The 16,312-nt window shown below is 36.8% G+C and overlaps 1 protein-coding gene across 1 annotated transcript in view; it reads left to right on the top strand.

The window, feature by feature from the left end:
* The window catches only part of hob (bridge-like lipid transfer protein family member hobbit), a 916,854-nt gene that overhangs the window by 466,632 nt on the left and 433,910 nt on the right, over positions 1-16,312 (top strand). The window contains exon 28 of the mRNA XM_090374277.1: positions 6,129-6,227. Within this exon, the coding sequence (XP_090230403.1) occupies positions 6,129-6,227 (99 nt within the window). The remainder of the gene's footprint in view (positions 1-6,128; positions 6,228-16,312) is intronic.

Here is a 16,312-nt window from a genome sequence, read left to right as displayed (position 1 = left end):
ATCACACCATTCCCTCCAAATGCCTGTCCAGTTCCTCCTTAAATTTATTTAACCTATCAACTTCCACGATGACAGATGGAAGTTTGTTCCAGCAATTAACCACCCGCTGGCTAAAGGCAAATTTACGCACATCTATTCTACATCTGTCTTTTCAGCAAAGTTATGTCCCCTTAGGTTCGTAATCTGAACAAGTGGAAGAATCCCATCAGAATTCAGCTTGTTCAACCCATTCAAGGCCTTATACACCTCAATCAGATCACCTTGCAGGTGCCTAGTTTCCAGCCGCTGCAATTTACAGTAATTAAACCTCTCTCTTGGTAAGAGGATCCCTTCATTCCCCTCACCAATCTTGTTGCCCTTCTCTATACACGCTTAAGCAACTCTAGATCCTTCCTAAAACGAAGCCTGCAGACCTGTACGGAGTACTCAACGTATGGCCTGACCATTACCTTGTATAACGGGATAATCACCTCCCTGTCCCTGCTAGCAAAATTCCTATATATCATTGACAAGACGCCATGACCTTCCCTGGCAGCCCGTCTGCACTGTCCAGCAACTTTCCAGTTCCTTCTGTTTTTAGCACTGGCCATCCATTTACTACCCACAAACTCATGAATTTCATCTATCCATCTCAGCCCCTTTGTCTTCCAGGTTTTCTTCTAGCTCCTCTTTAGCCTTTAGCCAGCGGGTGGTTGGTTGGTGGAACAGACTTCCATCCCTTGTGGTGGAGGTTGATAGCCTAAATAAGTTTAAGGCTCAGCTGGACAGGTATTTTGAACGAACAGAGGGGTGAAGTGGAAGTGGGATTTTTTTTTTTTTTTTTGGCTGATGCTGCATAAGCTTGCTTTCTTGCATCAAATGCCTCTGCTAATGCTAATCCTCTTGGATACCATTCTGTTATTTTCTTTGTCCATCTGTCATCATGTCTTCAAGCAATGTGTCCTGCGCAAGACCATTTTAGTTCTTTAGTTTTGATAAGAATGTCCTTTACTTGAGTTTGCTGCCTAATCCATGTGTTTCTCTTCTTATCTAACAGTCTGATTCCCAATATAATTCGTTCCATTCTTCGCTGTGTAGTTCTCAGCTTCTCTTCCATTCTTTTGGTGAGTGCCCAAGTTTCACTTCCATAAGTCATGGTGGGGAGTATACATTGGTTCATTATTTTACATTTCAGACAAACTGGGATATTGCTCTTCAGTATGTGACTATATTTCCTGAATGCTATACATCCAAAATTTATTCTTCTCTTGATTTCCAGCCATTTATCATTATTGCAGCTAATAACTTGTCCCAGATAAGTATATGACTCCACCTTTTCAATTACTGCTCCTTCAATCATTATTTCCCTTTCTGTGGCATACTTGTTCATCATTACTTTTGTTTTAGCCATATTCATCTTTAGTTCAAAATCCTTACTAACTGTACACAACTGATTAAGATTTTCCTCTAATTCTTTGGGATCGTGGCTTATGACCACAATGTCATCTGCAAATCGTAAATGGTTTAGGTACTCTCCGTTCACATTGACTCCTTTCTGCAACCAGTCTAATCTTCTGAAAGCTTCCTCAAGGGCAACAGTAAACAGCTTCAGAGATATTGTGTCTCCTTGTCGAACTCCTTTCTCAATTTTAAATTTCCTTCTGTCTTTGTCTAGTCTAATAAAGGAGGTAACGTTCTCATATATTTTCTTACAAATCATAATATATGGGTATCTATGCCTTGTCTTTCCACTGCTCGAAACATTGCCTTACACTGTATGGAGTCAAATGCCTTTTCATAATCCACAAATGCCAGGCATAATGGTGTTTTATATTTATTTGCTTTCTCCATTAGCTGTGATATTACATGAAGATGATCCGTAGTTGAGAATCCTGTCCTAAAGCCAGCTTGCTCTTTCCGTTGATTCTTTCTAATCTGTTAGTAATGACCCTTGTGAACAACTTGTAAATGTGGGATAACAAGGTAATTGGTCTATAATTTCCAATTTCTGATTAATCTCCTTTCTTATGCAGCAAAATTATGATTGCATTATTCCACTGCTTAGGCGTCACACCTTTTCTAATGCACTGTGTGAAGAGCCTTGCCAGTTTTTGTGTTATGTTTCTTCCTCCCAATTTTAACAACTCTACAGTAACTTCATCTTCCCCTGGGGCTTTCTGATTCTTCATTTTCTTCAATGCATGTTCTACCTCATCAGGAAGAATATCGGGTATGTCGTATGCGTTGCTACTTTGCAATCCATCTTCCCCACTGCTGGCATCATTTGCCTGCTCCTTGTATAATTCTCTATAGTAGTCTTCTGCTATTTGAATTATGCCTTCTCTGCTGTTTATAAGTACACCATCATTATTCTTCAGTTTCAGTATCATTTGTCTTTCTGTATTACTGCTCATGGCTGCCGATTTAAATCCTTTGTTTTCCCTTAATGCTTGTTCTACTTTTCTTGTGTTAACTCTTCTTATGTCCTCTCTGAGTCTCTTTGTAATGGCTTTGTATAACTCAGTATACTCAATTTTCTCCCTGTCAGTGTTTTTCTTGCTCTTAATTTGTCGTCTTCGGTTCATCATGACAAGTGTTTCTTGACTAATTTTTTCTTCTTTGGATTTCTTTTTTCCCATGGGTTACTTGGTTTTTATCACTTTCAGAAAGTTGTAATATTCCTCGTCGATATCTTGGTCCTGAGCAGTCTGAAAAAGCTCAAACTTGTTCTTAAGTTCCAGTACATACTGCTTTTTCTCCTCTTCTGTTATCTCAAAGACCTTTGTATTATTTACTCAAGTCAGTTTTTTCCTTTCCTTTCCTACATCTATATCAAGTGTACATCTTACCATTCTGTGATCACTTCCAACATTTACGTTATTCAGGACAGTATTTTTTTTCGTTTTATACCACCTTAAATGTAGTATCACACAGTTGGTAAGTTTCTCTGGGGTTACTTCTACCCATATTCAGACCGACTTCTCAGCCCATCTGCTGAGTTCTTTCTAGTTCCTGTTGCAGTAACACACTGCCATTACTGTCATCAATAACCCTGCCAACCTTTGTATCATATGCAAACTTCGACACTAAGCCTGATATACCTTCATCAATATCATTGATAAATATACAAAACAACAGTGGACCTAACACCGAACCCTGTGGGACTCCACTAATAGCATTAGTCCATGAAGAGCAACGTCCATTGATTACCGCCCTCTGTCTTTTCCCACTCAACCATCCTTTTATCCATTATAGCAACTTACCCTTAATACCATTCTGCTCCAATTTGTACAGTAGTCTTCCATGCGCAACAGTGTCAAAAGCTTTCCTGAAATCCAAGTATATGATATCAAAATTATTTTTTGCATCCAGTTCCTTTGTAAACACATCATAATATCCAATTAAATTTGTCAGACAAAACCTTTCCCTAACAAATCCATGCTGTGTCTGAATTATTGCTGCAGTCTTGTCTAGATGATCCTGCAATGCATCTTTAACCAGTGACTCCTTTATTTTACCCAGAACAGAAGCTAAACTAACTGGTCTGTAATTACTTGTGTCACCATTCGATCCCCCTTTGTGAATGAATTGTGAGCACATTTGCACATCTCCAGTCTGTGGGGACCCCTCCCCTGAGTAAAATAAAAGGATGCCCTCTTAATTATAGCTAAGGGTTTGCTTACTTCCTTTGCCACCTCCTTTAATATAACTGGATAGATTTCTTCCACTCCAGGTGCCTTTCTTATGTTTAACTTCAACAATTTCTCCTCCACTTTTCTCTCAGTTATTACAAAATCTTTATGCTCCCTGCTACAATTTGATAACCTTCTGGAATTTTCAAACGTCGTGAGCAAATTCACCAACCAAATATAGTGAATGCCAGGAAACATAATTATAAACTAACAGTCTGAACAGAAGATAAACTGCAGGAAATTGAAGAAGCACTTTTCAGCTCTCCTGAAAAAGTTCCAGCTAAACTTCAGCATGAATTGTCATACAAGAACTTACGTTAAGCCAGATAAAAAGTTAAAAATGTATGCATATTACATTCAAGTTGTGTCCGAGCTTAGTCTGCCAGATTTACTCACTGTAGAAAATGTAACTGATTTGCACTCTGCCATTTGTCTTCAACAACCTATGTTTCTTGAAGCTGATTTCATTTGGATGATTACATCAACATCCAGAATAATCAAATTCAGAACTGCTTTCATTTTGCTTAATAACATGTTCTTTATAACGTTGCATCTGACACACTAAAGAGAATGAATGCATGTCTACACAGGGTGGACACTTGAAGGTAGTTTTGTTAAATTATCTGTTTGTTTTGAATAAAATTTTGTAGTGTTGTAAATTGGTTTGTTGTAAACTAGGTTATATTTTAATTGGATTATCCTTTATAAGCTGGTGTATCGCGGAAAGGACATTGTGTGGAATCTAAGCCTTTAAGTGAGGAAGTGTACTGAATTCACATGATATTCAGAATTTAGTTTTTGTTTCTTAAAGTATCAGGTAGAGATCCAACTACAGCCAGGCCTCGCATAACGCGATTTGCAATGAACGCTATTTGAAAAATTATACCAGTTTTCACTTTACACAATGTAAATTTCCAGTGAACGCGATCTTTTTTTTTTTTTTTATGTGATAGTTGAAAAAGGTTTGACTTGCGCGTTAAGCTTACCGCGAGTCATACGGTCAATAAACAAACGTTTGCCTGCTGCTCTCCTCAGTGTGTTCCATAAACCATCGGAAGAAGATATGTTACTTGTTTGTCTCCTGGTAATAAAGTCAATGCACACTTGCATAAAAATTCAAATTTTTAAATGAGCCAGATGAAAATGTTACCGCGAAGGAGATAATGGTAAAAGAATTAGATGAAATCTTTCGTATCGCATAGAACCACAAACAAAAGGTTTGAGGTTCTCTGCGGTATTTATTTCGCCAGGGCCCAGAGAAGATTGTTGTCGGCTATCGGAAATTGATTGATGAAAAGGGAAAGTCAATACTGTTCAAATATTTCCGCAACAGTCATTTCTTCATTGTGTATTTTATGTCAGAGGTTCCCAAACTTTCTCGGTTCACGGCGCCCTTAGTGTGTCAGTAATTTTTTCAAGGCGCACCCAGACCAAAAGAAATACCAAATACCCAACAGTTCCATTTAGTAGTTAGGTCCAAACAACTTAATAAGAAATGCTGAAACTGTGAACTACCTCGAGCTAGTGGTTCGCGCTGTGTCTGACAGATGTCAAGTATTGCTGTGTTTCCCTCGAAAATTTAAAATATTCCGCGGCACACAGTTTGGGAACCGCTGTTTTATGCAATAAACATTTAATTCCATAATTACTTTCATTATCTTTTACATTGTATACAGTTAAAAAGTTATTTAAAAGGTATTTTTAAAATTTTTTATGGACCTTCCAGAAGGTCAAGGACCAATTATAATTTTTCCTATTTATTATTGTATTTGATTAACGCGTTTCCGTCTTGCACAATGCGCTCGCGGGACGAATTAATCATGTTAATCGAGGCAAGCCTGTACATCACAACAAAGTTATAAAACTGGCCTACTCATATTTCTCGATTTGTATTTAGGCAAAAAAGGAGTTGAAATTCAGTAGTTGTGTGTTCCATTCTCATCAGTGTCCCACTGTAAAGCATTGATGGAATCAGAGTAGTACAGAAACTACAGAATAAATTAACACAATACAATATAACAGAATAATAACTTATACAATACAATAGTAGAATAAGAATTTAATACAAAGTAGATCAATATCAACATGCAACACGCTGTGTGCAATCGGCAACATAAATCCTGTAATAAATTCTATAAATGCCATTAAAGAATTTGAGGAGTTTTCATAGCATACAGCAATTTATAATCTTTAAATTAAAATCTTGGTGTTTTCGCTTAAATGAATTAAATACTGTAGATACCATGCAGCAGTGTTTCACTCCTAATATTTAAACTTCCATTAGTAGTATGCCCTTGATTTTAATGCATTTAGTGTAAGCTGCTTCATTCCATTATTTTTTACTAAGCATATTTTGGTTTAATTTTTAGGTTTGAAAGTATATAAATACAATTTTTTTTTTAATTTTACAAACTAAACATATTCTTTTATAAACTGAATATTCTCTTTCATCTCCAGCAAAGAGGCAGTCAACAGTTGAAGTAGGACAGCCATGGAATTATGCAAACATAGAACGCACCATGGCTTCTCTTAAATTTTACCATGATCTCAGTTTTGGTAAGTGGCTCTCTATAATTAAATTTTAGATGTGTATATGGATAATATTACTTTTGTCCACGATGGTGTTTTCTTTTATTCCACATATAGAAAATAAATAAAGAAACAATGCAAATAGCCTAAATAGTAATCTTCCATATTATGAAATTTCATTCGTAGGAACAAGAATTGTTGAAAACGTAAATTCAATGCACACTATATTACTTACTCATAGTAAAATGAAAGAGAATGAAATGCTCTCAGCACTAGTATAAATAAATAAGTCTTTATTGAGATGTAGTTAAACAGAAACAGCACAGTTTCTCATCATGGCAAAAAGTACCAGGGGTAATCATGCGCAAAAATAAATAAATTAAATAGATCTCAGAATACATGATAGTAATAATTCAGAATATAAATAATATAGGAGTTTTCAGTAATATAAATACGAGAAACTTTTTTATATAAATATTTCATATCTAGTCTTAGTTCAGAGACATTGTAGACTTGTTGCCCAGCTAACTAACAGCTAGAGGCTCCTAGCTCCTAGTTGTCTAGGCAGCAGACTTCAGGATCCCTGCTGGAGTGTGTTATGAAAGTCCTTATTAGTAAGGCTGCAATTATCATTTATTTCATCTGGTGACAGCAACAAGATAAACACACCAACTTGATAGTCTGTTTGTATCACAGCATTTATTTTTTCCACTGATATTGAATGGATTGAAATCCTCAGAGATTCTTTGCATTTAAGAACATTGATTATTTTGTAACAGTGTTCTTAAATGCAAAGAATCAAGAACGTTGATTAATCTATGTTATTTATCATTATATTTTTTAGTCATTATTAGAGCATAGCCATCCACTCTGCTTAAAAATTTTAGTGGTCCACCAAACCTATTATGATGTTCAACAGTATGTTGAATAAAATATGTTAAACTATTTTGCATATACATGTAAATACAGTACAGTTTTAATATAAAATTTAAAAGCGTAGAATAACTGAATAACCACAGAACGTAACAAAATAAGTTAGGCATGTTTGCTCCATGTTAAAAAAATTCATATTAACCAGCTTATTAACACTTAAAAGGTGGGGATACTGCACACTCAGTACATTCGGTACGATATTGGACTTATCTGTTACCAATGTTTTGAGTTCAGTTTTGATATTCATCATCAAGTCTACATTAGAAAATGAAGAAAAGGTATGATTAGAACTTGTTAACTAGATATAGTCATTGGAATAATATTTATGTTGATACTACAGAATAAATAAATCATTTCCATGAATATATAAGGCATGAGATGTGATTATAAATTAAAAATAACTATAAATTCGTGACTATATTATCTGTGTGAGAAACATAGAATATATAGTAAATCTTTAAAAAAAAAAAAAAAAATTAGATTCTTTCATAAAAACTGAGGGAAGCACATAGAAAGCAACCGTTTGACACTCAAGTTGTAAAATGGTTTCAGTGGTGGAGAGGAGGAGGAGGGGGGGCCTGCAATGTCTAAATGTTTCCTCACATAGTCTATAAATAACCAATAGGTAAGTTTATACAAACCAAAGGAAAGAATTAAATAATTTTAACTACCCAAATGTGATAAATAAACTGGGGGGGGGGGGATCAGAACCAAATCACAACAATTCATTAGTATACAAACTCTACTTAATTAATTTGATAATATTCATGATTGCCTGTGAAATCTTTTCACCCTGTCTGAACAGAGAAAGGCTGACAGTTTAAATCCAATCAAAAAAAATATGCAGCGAAATCTCTCTGTCTCTCAGATGTCTGTTTCCTATTTCATGTAAAAAATTAAAATAAAATCTACTAGATATGGGTAAAATAAAGCTGCACTATTTCCACATTGTGTATACTGTGCTATTACATTTCTAAATACCCCTACTGACTTATAAGTGCTTTACTAATTAAAAAAAAATAAGCAAACCTACGTGATTAGGACCTTCAATTATTTATTTACTGTAATTTAAAACACCATAATTTCCTAATACAATGTACAGGACTACAATTTACCAGTGACGAGAGGCAATGTTTGTGCTAAAATTACTAGTAAAAAGGCTATATGAAAAGGCTATATATGCGTTAAGTTGTAACATGTGAAATATTTAGCTAAATTCAAAAATTAGTGAAATATATGATTAGGACAGTTAAAACTTTTTATTAAACATAATATTGTATGGTAATTGTAAAAAAAAAAAAAAAAAGTCGCAAAACTATCCATTTTAAGGATAGATTAAATAACCAACTTTCAGTACTGTGAAAGTTGGTTATTTAATGTGTTATATTCATCCGTTTATTCTAAATCCTATATAATAATATAATGTAAAAATTTGGCCAGTCGCAGACAGCATGCTGAGGGGACTCACTTTGCCCAAATTGTTCCAGTTTTGACAAGTTGAGCAACCTATGGATCAAAATAATGCATACAGATATATACTCTACATCAGCATCTCCCCACTACTTGAATTGTAAAAGGCAGTCATCCAGCCTAATCTAAAGCTTGGATGTACTGGGAACTTGGTAAAAAAATACAAAAATATAAATTTGAGCAACAAACCGCATGTGTACCCTGTATGCATGAAAGATGTTTTATGTGAAAACATCTTTGACGAAAATCAGAACCGTTTTAAAATCAAACAGCTAGAAACAAAGTCATGAACAATGTAACATTTTATGCTCATGCCCACTTCTTACTCTTCCGAATCAACATTTGGAAGAGGTTAGAAAATCCAAGCCAATAGCTTAATTACCCATTTGATTCGTAGCCATTTGTTGAATAGTATAATTGCAACAATAGAAGTATTTGTATTGTTGCAATCATTACATTCCATTGTTAGGTGCCGCTATAGACGTTTTCACATCAATAATTTTCTGAGTAGTGAAAGGGATTGAATGCTACACTGCTATATCCTTGTGTTCAATGATGCCAAAGTGAAATGCAGATGCCAAAGTGAAATCAAAAGTATCGAGCAAGCCAACCTAACAAAACAAAATAAAGATGGAGGTAGCAATGAGTGTATAAAGTCTTTAGGTTCTAATGGCACCAGGGGTTGTCCCCTCCATCTCCTTGTTATGTACTCTGTTTTTGTGTCACAGAACTCTGTTAAGGCCAGAGATTTTTTCCTAAAAGTATAGGGGTATTGTTCTGTTGTGTAATGTCATGGTATGTTGTTTCTCTGACTTTTTAGCCATTGGGGCCACTGTTGAGATCCCCTTGCCCAGACTTTGCCACAAGGAAGCGAGACAGGTCAGGCATCCAGTAGAAGTTTATATTAGTACTGTGGCAGGCTCTGCCACCTAATTTCTGAATATTTTGGTTGCTAGGGCCAATAAAAAAAATGGGTTGGCACTAGAAAATTAGAATAAGGCTGAATGACATTGAAATGAAGGTAAAGTTGGATTTGAACAGTAGTAGAATTTAGCTGGTTAAATTAGGGGCGTGCACTGTCGGAATAGTTAGAGTGGGGGAAGACTGAAGGCTGGGGGAAAGATAGAAATATGGGGACGATGGGGATGGCGACCTCAGAGAGGACAGTGGGGACTGTCCCCACTAGGAGAAAGAGGGAGGCAGGGAAAACGGAACATTGTCCTCTCCCCACCCAGGAAAGGGGGATGTGAAGAGACTTGTGTGAGAGGGCCTAGTTCGGATCACTAAAGAATGGTAGAACACTGACAAAAGCAGAGTCCAGTTTGAAGAATCAAGTCTGGGCAAGGGTATTCATGGGACATGGTCCCACTCATGATGGCAGTGAGTGTATGAGAACAACAGAAACTATCGAGATTGCATAAAAGACAAACAGAAAATGAAGCGTTGGATTTAGCAGTACCTTCAACCAGCAATGTCAATCCACCTAACAGTGATGTACCTGAAGTGAGAGCCGACCGGGCTAGCCGAGTGGGTAAAGTACCTGCCCGGCAACCCAAAGGTCGCGGGTTCGATTCCCGCCTCGGGCTTGGATCAAAGTACTGCAAAAAAAACCTTGGGAGGTGCAATATGGCCACAGAAGCCGATGCGCCAACAACTACCAAATAAAAAATCAAAAATCAAACCTGAAGTGAGTATTGTACAACAGAACATTTCTCCAGTTATAGAGCAGATCAGTTTAAATGATCGAGCTCCTTCTGTTTACACCAACTACTATTTACATAAGAAGGCACATTGAGAGTTTGAAAGGATATCTATAAAAAATTATTTCTGCTCTGTAAGCTACATTTGCAGTCATATATTGTTCAAAAAGGACACAAAGAAACCAGCTGCTAAAGATGCATCATTAATATGTACTACATTTCCTGATATTGATGTCATACTTCTGTATAATAGCTGTAGAGAAAAGAGAACTTAAGAATAATACCATTCCAACACTATCTAAGTTGAACGGCTTTGTCTACCCAGAAATTCTATCACAATTACCAAAGTTGGATTTAGTCACAGAGAAGCTTATTTCTTCTTGCTTACAATTCATGCAAATAAAATGCCTGAGACATGCATATGGACAATATGGCATTCTGGCCCAAGTGATCAAAGTGCCTGTTTTAGTCAATACGACTAAAACAGGCAGTGGTCTCAGACAGTTTTTAAATTCTGTACAGTGGGATCAACTGACGATGTTACAAACAGTAAATTCTAAGTGGGAAGCATTCAAGGAATTAATCGTGGAAGCTACTAGACTTTTCATACCGATGAAGAAATATTGTTCAAGTTTTAGGCCTAAATGGTTATCAAATGAACTAATGAGACTCGTGACAGAGAAGAAAAATGCATGGGATGCATATAAATTATCAGGCGACGCAGAAGCCTGTAGCAGATATAAGCTAGTCTGTAATCAGGTCACAAAGGAGGTTCGGCAGGCAAAGGCGGATTACGAGAAATCTTTGGCAAAAGATGCTAAGAAAAACAGCAAGGATTTCTTTACTTATATAAACTCTAAAAGGAAGGGGATGAATATGATTGGTCCACTTGACATCGATGGTTCGACTGTTGATGATCCTGCTCAGATAGCAAACAAACTGAATGAGTATTTTGCATCTACATTCACACGTGAGGAATTTTACAGTTTGAAAATGGAAGAAGGTTATCAAATTGTAGCAGTGTGCTTAATGATTTTGTAATAACTGAGAGCAAAGTGGAGGAGAAATTGTTGAAGTTAAACATAAGAAAGGCACCTGGGGTGGATGGGATCTATCCAGTTATATTAAAGGAGGCGGCAAAGCAACTAAGCAAACCCTTAGCCATAATTATGAGAGCAACCTTGGATTCAGGGGAGGTTCCCACGGACTGGAGATGTGCAAATGTATCCCCAATTCACAAAGGAGGTTCGAAGGGTGACACGAGTAATTACAGACCAGTTAGTTTAACTTCTGTTCCGGGTAAAATAATGGAGTCACTGGTTAAAGATGCATTGCAGGATCATCTAGACAAGACTGCAGCAATAATTCAGACACAGCATGGGTTTGTTAAGGGAAAGTCTTGTCTGACAAATTTGATTGGTTATTATGATGTGGTCACAAAGGAACTGGATGCAAAAAATAATTTTGATATCATATACTTGGATTTCAGGAAAGCTTTTGACACTGTTGCGCATGGAAGACTACTGTACAAATTGGAGCAGAATGGTATTAAGGGTAAGTTGCTACAATGGATAAAAGGATGGTTAAGTGGGAGAAGACAGAGGGTGGTAATCAATGGGTGCTGCTCTTCGTGGACTAATGTTATTAGTGGAGTCCCACAGGGTTCGGTGTTGGGTCCACTGTTGTTTTGTATATTTATCAATGATATTGATGAAGGTATATCAGGCTTAATGTCGAAGTTTGCAGATGACACGAAGGTTGGCAGGGTTGTTAATGACAGTCATGGCAGTGTGCTACTGCAACAGGATCTAGATAATTTGGGCAGATGGGCTAAGAAGTGGCAACTGAAGTTTAACCTTGACAAATGCAAAGTACTGCATATGGGTAGAAGTAACCCCAGAGAAACGTACCAACTGTGTGGTACTACACTTAAGGTGGTAGAAAATGAAAAAGACCTGGGAGTAATTGTGCAGTCAGATATGAAGTTTTCTGAGCAATGCAGACAGGCTGCTAGGGCAGGTCATGGGGTTTTGTCAATGATATATAGGAATTTTGCTAGCAGGGAAAAGGAGGTGTTGTCCCTCTGTATAAGGCAATGGTCAGGCCACGCCTTGAGTACTGCGTACAGGTCTGGAGGCCTCATTTCAGGAAGGATGTAGATTTGCTTGAGCGTGTACAGAGAAGAGCAACACGATTGGTGAGGGGAATGAAGGGATCCTCTTACCAAGAGAGGCTTAAGTTCTGCAAATTGCAGTGGCTGGAGACTAGGCACCTGCGCGGTGATCTGATTGAGGTCTATAAGGCCTTGAATGGGTTGAGCACGCTGAATTCTGATGGGATCCTCCCACTTGTTCAGAATACGAACCTACGGGGACATAAGTTCAAATTGAGGAAAGACAGATGTAGAATAGATGTGCGGAAATTTGCCTTTAGCCAGCGGGTGGTTAATTGCTGGAACAAACTTCCATCTGTCGTTGTGGAAGTTGATAGGTTAAATAAATTTAAGAAGGAACTGGACAGGTATTTGGAGGGAATGGTGTGATTTTTTTTTTTTTTTTTTTTTTTTTGGCTGATGCTGCATAAGCTCCTACACTTGCTTTCTTGCATCAAGTGCCACTACTACTACTACTACTACTACTATGATGGTCCATCGCCTGCCAAGGGAGATTGACTGAAACAGAGAAAATTGATAACTTGGCCCAGAATGCCATATTGTACGTATGTGTTTCAGGTGCTATATTTGTTCATAAAAACAGAAGAAAATATAGAAGTCCAGCTTGGACATGCAAGAAAGTGTGTTTTAAACATGGCTTCAGTATTTGATGGAACATCTCTCCATCGATTGTATCAAATCACGAGAGATCGGTCATTCTTTGATGATAATCACATGGAAATAAATTTGACTAAATACGACATAAGCGAAGCGGTTCAAATCGAGGAAAGCCTCATCGCCCAACAGCAAACATTGTTGTGGAGTGACGATAAATATCTTAGAATCGCCCCAGGAGAAACTAATGTACTGAAGAGCTTACTGTTTGACGAGCATGTAGAGGAACTTTCCTTTCCCAGCATTTATCATGACAATTCAGAAAGAATTTATTTGTGACTCCGTTCGTGATGGCAATGAGCAAGCTTAGATGATATGACCAACGCACTGTTACTCCATATCACCTTTTTTACGTATCGATGAAGATAACGAGATTGAGAATGAGAGACTCTTTGAGAGTGGCTTTCAAATACATAGGTATCTTATACATAGGTAAATATACAAAACTGATCTGTGAGCAAGTTTAATCCAAAACAATTTGGATTAAACTATCGAAAACAATTTGGCATTCCTAGGTACAATTCCAAACTTGATCTACTACAGGGCTCAATGTAAGCGCTGTGATTAGACAACTCGGTAAACCTACATCGTTCTTAACTCTGATTGCCAATGAAATCGGTTGGCTGCACTTGCTTCAGCTATTGTACAAATTACAGAATAAGGGGCACAATATTAGTGAGGAAAATGCAAGCAACATGGGCTTCGTGCAGAAGGCATCGCTGGTGAATGAAGATATTCACAAGCAGTTATATTGATACATCAACCGTGTTGTATTAAAATAATAATTTACCTTTAATACTGCAAAATAAATGTACATAACATAGATAGTTACAATAAAATATATAATACAAATAAAATGAAATAAGAGCGGTAAAAGCATTATAAAACATTTAAAATGTTAAAATACTTTAAAAAACTTGAAATACCGGATACCAAAACTTTCAGAGGCATCCGCTTCCTTTCTCAACAGTACATTTTTAATTGCAACACATCCTTAAATAGTAGCAGGTTCACGGCTCAGGTGGTTCCACAGGTGCATGGGCGGTACTGCCCTCATGCGTACTAGAACCGGAAATGGCTCGGGAGCGTGCCAGGCGGAATCTGTCATCCCATCCGAGTACTACAGCTTCAAGGAGGGAATGCATACGAAGTCCCCTGTCTCTGTTAATGGTATTGTTCTCGGATGAACAAATTCGTAATGAGCACGGTCGACGATGACCTGTGGATCCATGTGATCGGTGAACCTGCTACTATTTAAGGATATGTTGCAATTAAAAATGTACTGTTGAGAAAGGAGGCGGGATGCCTCTGAAAGCTTCGGTACCTGGCATTTTAAGTATTTTAAAGTATTTTAACGTATTTTAACATTTTAAATGTTTTATAATGCTTTTACCGCTCTTATTTCATTTTATTTCTATTATATATTTTATTGTAAATGGTTTTAATTGTAAATATCTATGTTATGTACATTTATTTTGCAGTATTAAAGGTAAATTATTATTTTAATACAACCCAGTTGGTGTATCAATATAATTGCTTGTGAATATGAATTCTCCCAACCTCATAGGCCTATTTGAAGATAAGGTGAATAAAGATGCTGTAACTTGTGCAATATACTTCAAGAAGATTGCGGATGTAATTATGAACATTGCAGTCGAAATGTTATAGCCCATTTGGTCAAACTTTTTCAAACACATAGAATTTCAACATTGTGGTAGTTCACATGCGCACATTTTACTGTGGCTAAATAATGCTCCCAAAGATCCTTTGGGCGAGAACAAAGAAGATGGCATCACAGCGAATGATAACTTAGTGTCTAACTCACAAACATACATTCACATGTCGTTTCTCTGGCATTCAAGAAAATAATGCCAGATGAACAAGAGATGTGTTGATTCAAAGCACCATTCATGTCTTGACTTTTCATGGCATGAATGGTGCTTCAAATCGACATGTGAATTTGCGACATGGAAATGACGTGTCACGAAATCTTGATTTAAGGTTCATCAGTTTGATCAATAAACCAGAAATGACTTCATTTCCATCTTTGACACCTCTTTCATCCCCTTGGAATTCGCTATTCTGTCATGATTTTGTGACATGTCTTTTCCGTATTGCAAAATTATGACAAATTGGTTTTACTTCAGTCCGAAATTTAGTAGGTGCTGCCAAAGATGTTTTCACATCAAAAAGTGACATGTCACGAGCCAAGAAAACAAATAATACCAGTAAAAAATATCCATTAATTTAAAAACAACAAAATGTAGCAAACAGAAGATTTAATTGTGCTGAAAACATCCCTGACTGCCTGGTCCCAATCTCAACTCTTGTATATAACACAAGACAAAACTTTTGTTAACCAAGCTATTAATTCCATGGTTTCTATTCTTCCTAGTACATCTTTTGCTCCTCAAATCGTAGCTGAAGTGAAAGTTTCAAAACATTTAGAAAGAAATCACAACCTACATCATATACTGGCATAGATGTCATAAATAACCAGGACAAACCCCTTCTAGAGATCCACACAGAAAGAGACATGGATACTGAATGACCCATCTTTTCCCTATCAGAAAGGTGGGGTGTCCAGTATCCATATTCTTATCATCGTAAGTATACTGCCTCTAAAAGCAGTCAGTCCAAAACTTATTCTTTTAAATCCAAATAATACAGCATATGTTGCAGTGGAATTTTAGTGATCTTGGTGTATGTTACACCAAATAAAAATTATATGACCTAATTACTTTTTGTAACCCTCAACATGGGCATTTGTACCTAGTAAGGGGACCTCCTCAAGTTTTCATTTACTTGGTTTCCACCATTTCCAGAACCTTGACAGAATTTGAAATGCACTGCGAGGAAAGCCCAGATGGGGTTTACTATGGCATACTATGGCCATAGAACCCATGTGCCTAAACAATTCTCAAACAAACAAACACCACAAAAAATTTAATATCTATAAATGTGTACATGCTAAAGTATGTTATTTCTGACATCAGATTCAAAGGAAATATTGGAATATCAGTTTTATCTTCCATAATCCACTCTACTATCTAAAAAGAGAGGACTAAGAGTCATCTAAAAGTCTGGGGGAGGCTAAGATGTAAGAAATGAATGGAAAATATCCACCTTGCCCTTCACTGATTCTAGAGCACAATGGATGTGCAGTTGCAGATCTGTTTGCA

The sequence above is a fragment of the Mastigoproctus giganteus genome, chromosome 5 (genome assembly GCF_048544385.1).
Source record: "Mastigoproctus giganteus isolate SK-2022 chromosome 5, ASM4854438v1, whole genome shotgun sequence".
Classification (NCBI taxonomy): Eukaryota; Metazoa; Arthropoda; class Arachnida; order Uropygi; family Thelyphonidae; genus Mastigoproctus; species Mastigoproctus giganteus.
This window is presented reverse-complemented; position numbering and strand designations above follow the sequence as displayed.